This window comes from Thalia democratica, chromosome 1 (genome assembly GCF_965202585.1).
Source record: "Thalia democratica chromosome 1, ktThaDemo2.hap1.1, whole genome shotgun sequence".
Classification (NCBI taxonomy): Eukaryota; Metazoa; Chordata; class Thaliacea; order Salpida; family Salpidae; genus Thalia; species Thalia democratica.
In genome coordinates, this window is record NC_139165.1 from 33,800,981 (window position 1) to 33,806,837 (window position 5,857).

Consider the following 5,857-nt stretch of genomic DNA (forward strand, 5'->3'; position numbering starts at 1 on the left):
AACCGTGTAAGTATACAAATAACGCAACTTTTTAATTTAATTAAATCTGTCTAAAAATTATTACAACAGAAATAAAGGTTTTTTTTTTTAATTTGTTTATGAAAATATAAGTTTTAATATAATTAGAAAAAGGTGGCTAAAGTTATTTTTTTGGTTTCAAGCTGCTTAAATAGAACTCAAAATAAGTTTTTTAGTAATTAAACCAGTTAAAAGATGTTTTAATATTATAGTAATTGTTTTTGTTTTAATTTATATACTAGTAGTAACAAACTGAAAACTTAAAATAACATAGGTCGTACTAATTTAATTAATAGTATTGTTCCAACATGTCCAAAAAGAACAAAATAAACAAAAATAAAAGGAAAACTAAAAGTGTAAGTTTTTAACAAATTTAACAAGCTTTTATTTTCCTGTTATGTATTCTTTTTTTTTGCTAATTTAATTATCACGAAATTTTTTAAACAAAACATAATTTTAGATGGTTGTCGAACGAGTGGCAAGTTTCATCAGTCTTACAATACAAAACTACGAAGATAATAGTGAAGTAAGTAGTAAAAAATTTACAATTGAAAATTTGCATATTTTTTAGTTGGTTTATTGCTGTAAAAATCTAACTAATATTTTTATCAATTATTCTAAGCTAAAATTATTTTCTTGTTTATGTAATAAATTTTTATAGCTTTGAAATGTTTTCTTGAAATTCAATAAAAAAATAAAATATAAATGTTTAAATTAAATGTAACTAAAATTCAGTTTTACTATTTATTATGGGTTTAGAAGAGATAGAAAATTATTGTAATATATTCTTTTCTTCTAATTCACTTTTAAAAACAAAAAACCGTTGTAACTTATCAAAAAGCGTTGCAAACTTCTTTAACATTTTTAAAAATATTCTAGAATTATACAAACACAGAATGATTGTGCTTCGTCAAAAATTTCTGTTTTTGCAATTGTTAAAATGAAAAAAATTAAGATTTTGTTTAGTCGAATTTTTGTTACAAAACAATGACTTAGCAAAAAATTTAAAAGAGTAGAATTGACTTTTGAAGTAATTTATTATAAAAACTTAGAGTATGAGTTAAAAAAGTATGAAAACAAAACACCAACTCTCACTCTGTAATAAGACCATAAAATAAGTGCTTTTATGTGTTAAGTTTTAAAATAAAACTATTTAAAAATAAAAATACTACTAATTTACAAGAAGCAACTATTTTATATCAAACATTTTTTAGTATTTAGTATCCAATGAGTTCTAATAATAATAATGAAGTTTTTTTTTCTTCGTTAAATAATACTTTTAATTACAAGAATATTTAAGCACACGTTAATATGCTTTTGCAACAAAAAACATACGAACTTTTGAGCCATTATGAGCTTTTATTGAGCTATTATTAAACTTAAAACATTTGTTAAGCCTTATTTCAAAAAAAAAAACATTACAAAAAATTAAAAAAAAATAAAAACAAAATCAATTTTTATTACCAGGTTCAAAAGCTTCTTTTCATTTCCTGAACATAAAGTTAAAAAAATAATTTTATAGAAATATTTTAAATTTATAATGGTGACCATTGATAATTTGCTACGGACTTTTAGTAGGTATCAAAATTAATTTCTATTTAAGTTTTTATTCATACAAAACAAGACTGATCTTACCATGAAAACGTAATTAATAATATATTGTTGTATTTACCAATGTTGTCTAATTTAGAAAACCTATTTTTGTCAGTTGATTATATTTTATGACCAAACTTACTTGTTCAAATAGTCTTACTGTACTAGATTATTTTTATAACAAAACTACCAGAAATTGTCAACAAAGTTAAGTTGTTAACAATTTAAAATAATAAACAAACTAACGTAATATTTTATTAAAAATAAGTTTGTGTTGAGAGTTAATAGCAAAATCTTAGCTTAAGGAAGTAAATTGAAGACATTTAAAATAATACAACTTATTATTTTTAGTTGTTTTGATGTATTAAATTTTGTAAAAATTTAAGTATTTTATTAGCGGTAGGGGCAATTATGATTAAAAAAATTAAACTAAAGTTTAATTAACCACTTAATTCTGTTAGAGGATCTTGAACTTTTTTTAAACGTTTTTAAATACTCAATTTTTGCTTTAATTATCTTTTTTAGTTTTTATATTTATTTGATTAGTTTTAAATTCATGTTTACAAGTTAACTCGTATTTTATTTAGTTAATTAGTTTTGTGAGTATTAATTTGTTTTCAAAAAAGAAATTAGTTAAATTACAAAAGCACTGCTCAAAAATAAAATTGTTTAATGAAAAAAGTATAATTAATTGAAAAAATAGTATTAAATTTTTAAATATGATAAGTTTAAAGTGGTACTTAAAATCATTACATATATGTTTTTTTTTTGTTTTTCGTCTAATCTTTTTTTTACAACTTTCTATAGGACCATTTCAATATCTTCTTAAAATGTATGAAAAATTAAGCACTTTAGGTAGAAAACTTTGAAAATTTTCATTAGATTAAGTATACCGAATTTTAATTTGTACAAGTTTTAGTTTTAAAATTCAATTAATTTTTATTTTTTACCTTTTAATTTATTTGTTCTTAACTTTTATATAATTAGTTGTTTGAACTTTTACTCAAACTGAAAAGCTAGACCAAAGTAACTGGGTAGACACTTTGATAAATTTTACTATATGTTTTACGTTATTTTCTAAACAAACTTTTATGCATTGTTTGTACTATTGTTTTTTCTTCAAGTGCAAAAGTATTTTGTAGTTTATATTTGTAAATGTTACACAACGAGACAACAATTTTTTCTATTTACTTATAAAGCCTACTTAGCAAACAACATACCCATTTTTCTATGAAAGTACACTATGCAGTAAATCTCGACTAAAATGCTAATGAAGCATAACAAATGAAAAGCTAAGTTTTTTAAATATAACTTATTTGTTATAGGTCTTTATACTGGCCAATAAAATGATTTTTTTTATTTTTTTTTTTGATCTTAACACGTCCTTGTTTTATTAAGTTTTTGAAAAATTTTAAATTAATTTTTAATTAACAGTAAAATTTATTGATAACATTCTGTAATAGAGTTGAAACTAAATAATTGGATAATTATTTTAATTCTAATTTGTAAAAATGTTTATAGTAAATGTTTTAATTTGGAAAACACTTATTCAACTTTTAAATATACACTTTATCTTAATTTAACAAAATTTTATCGTGTATTGTTTTAAATTTAAGAAATATTAAACTAGTATTTTTTAAGATTATCGTCGTTCTGGACACAAGAGCGCCCTTACTGAAATTAAAAGAAGCTTACTGCAAAACGAAGGTTAGTTAAAAAAAGATAATATTATTAGTTTAAAAAACAATAATTTCAAGCTGTAAAATCATTCTAAATTTAAAAAAAAGCTGTAAACCAGTTAAACTTATTAGTGCTAAATTTAAAAAATCCATCTTAACAAGATTTCATTATCGTTCCAGTTTATACTAAAATTTAAACTTAAAAATTATATACTAAATACCATACGTAAAACTTAAACCATGCGTTAGTACTTTTACTTATAAAACTAAAATATAAAAATGGTTGAAATTATTTTTTAGGGTATCAATATAATTAATTATAACTTTCGCTATGATGGGAGATGCATTGGCGACTACGACACACCAGTTTCAGTTAGTTTGAGCCTCGTTTTGTGTTACTTGTTCGATGTAAAAGTTTTGCCTTGCGCCGTTAAAAGTTGTACTAATTATATCTATGAAATTAGTTTTTTTTTATAATAACCGTTTCAAAGGATATTTAAAGTTGTTTTTTTTTATGTCATACAGTGGACAGGCGTTCTTATAACAAGTAAAGTTTTGATAACTTATAACAACAATAATGTTCCTGCAGTAAAACTTTTGTTTTTCTTTTTTCCGTATTTATTCTTATAAACTTTATAAAAAAAATTGTTTAACAGACTAAAACTTAAGTTACAAATTATATTTATGAAATTGTATACAGTTGTTTGACTCTTCGCTGATGCAAATAATATGATTTAAAATTGTTTTTTTATGTTTTAATCACAGTAAAAATAATTAAATTTATCAAATTTAAATATCTAAATTTTACAAGCTAATGGCAATATTAATTTATAGAAAGTTTAAATTAAAACCGGCTGATTTACTTATTTTCATTTTGTTTTAACTAAAAAGATGGAAATGGAGGAAGGAACGACCATCGATCTGTTCAAATTAAACGTTCCATTTAAACTCGACGAATTCAAATATCAAAAGCAAAATGACAAGGATTTAAGATACATCCTCAAGTCATCAAGTGATGACGAAGAATAACGCTAAAACAAATTATTAATAACTGATATTTATTTAGGCAATGAAGTTTCCGTTACCTTTCATTAATAACTGTATGCATGAGTTACTGTACTATAAGATCAAACTTGAAACTTTGTAATTTATGCTTACTCGCTGTATGAATGACTAGTAATGCAAACTTTTGATTGTTTTTTGAATTAGTAAACTTAGTTTGGTTTTTTGATTTAAATTTAAAAATAAATTTATACTTGGAATCTGAGTACTTTTGTATAAGTTTTATAAGTAATTACATTTTGTTTTTAATTTTTGCAAAAAAGTAAACTTTTCTTCAATAAGATAGATAACTATTGCCACGTTAAAAATGTTTGATAGATTTTTCTTCAAATATTAAAGGATATTACACAGTTTTTTTTTTTAATAGTAACAAAATGTTTATATGAACTAAATCAATTACTATATCTTTTTAATCTCACACTGTGAACTTAACATTATAAATTACGAACTAATACAAATCATTTTATGATACCTAAATGTTGTTTAAAAGTTTAAAACAATTTTTTAGCACGTCATTAGTTTTAATTCTCGGCTTGAAAGCAATAATGTTTGCTATTTGCTCTCATAAGCATCATCTAGTGTTTAAAAAAAAGCGTTGAAAAATATTTTTTGATGTTTTTTTTGTTTAGTGTAACTAAATCAACGTGTTTTCAGGAATTACCTAAAAAACTTGTAAGCGAAGACGTTACTTCGTTAACTGAAAAAAAATTTTTTAGTTTAAATACTAGAGGTTGACGAAACTAGTAATCTAACTGATTTTTTTTGATCTTAATTTTTTTAATTGATTCAGGTCCTGTTTAAAATCGGACAACCAAGTTAATCATAGATCTTTGGTTTTTTTCTTGTGAAGTAAAAAAACGCCGAAAAAAAACACTTCATGTGTTTTATGATACACAAGCTTTAAGCAAACCAGTAACCACTGACAGCTAGAATTCTTAATACTTTTACAAATTTCTAATTACTTTTTCTTTGATGGTAGTTCTGGGTAGGTATCAAACTTGCACGAGCGTACAAAATTGCACGAAGGAACAAAATTGCACGAAGATTCTTTAACACGAACAAACAATTTTGTATGGTTTGATTTTTTTTTTAAATGTTTTTTTATTAATTTTAAATTTTTCCATTTATTTTCTTTAGAATTACTAATACCCCTCACCCTTACTTTCAGTCAGTAGTTTTTTTAAGTTAGTTAGTTTATTTACATTCTTTTTTTTAATATTCTTTACTAGTTGTTATTTTGTTTTTACTATCACTGTTATCCCTAACCCTTACCCTCGGTTAGTATTTTTTTTGTTTTTTTCCCTGACTAAATTGACCCTCCGTCTAAAATTGTCTTCGTGCAATTTTGCCTCCTTGTGCAAATTTGTCTTCGTTCAATTTCGTGCTTTGGTGCAATTTTGACCGTTCCCGTCTATTCCGGTATTTATTACGGCAATCATCAACAAAGTTGAGATGCTTCGCGCCATCAATTATAAATAATGAAATATACCTAACGACCATCAACA

At 23.4% G+C, this 5,857-nt stretch overlaps 1 protein-coding gene across 1 annotated transcript; it reads left to right on the forward strand.

The window, feature by feature from the left end:
* Positions 1-296: 296 nt before the first annotated feature.
* Positions 297-4,319, forward strand: LOC145835466 (uncharacterized). The gene is made up of 5 exons (XM_082943071.1): positions 297-374; positions 479-544; positions 3,253-3,318; positions 3,591-3,662; positions 4,182-4,319. Exons 1-5 carry the CDS (start codon positions 327-329, stop codon positions 4,317-4,319), a joined length of 390 nt encoding a protein of 129 aa, XP_082799197.1. The 5' UTR covers positions 297-326.
* The last annotated feature ends 1,538 nt before the right edge of the window (positions 4,320-5,857 follow it).

Bases quoted from the DNA above. Each gene is read 5' to 3' on its own strand.
- LOC145835466 (XM_082943071.1), top strand. From the start codon at position 327: ATGTCCAAAAAGAACAAAATAAACAAAAATAAAAGGAAAACTAAAAGT. The intron at 3,319-3,590 runs GTTAGTTAAAAA...ATTATTTTTTAG, and splicing joins AAGCTTACTGCAAAACGAAG to GGTATCAATATAATTAATTA. The intron at 3,663-4,181 runs GTTAGTTTGAGC...TTAACTAAAAAG, and splicing joins ACTACGACACACCAGTTTCA to ATGGAAATGGAGGAAGGAAC.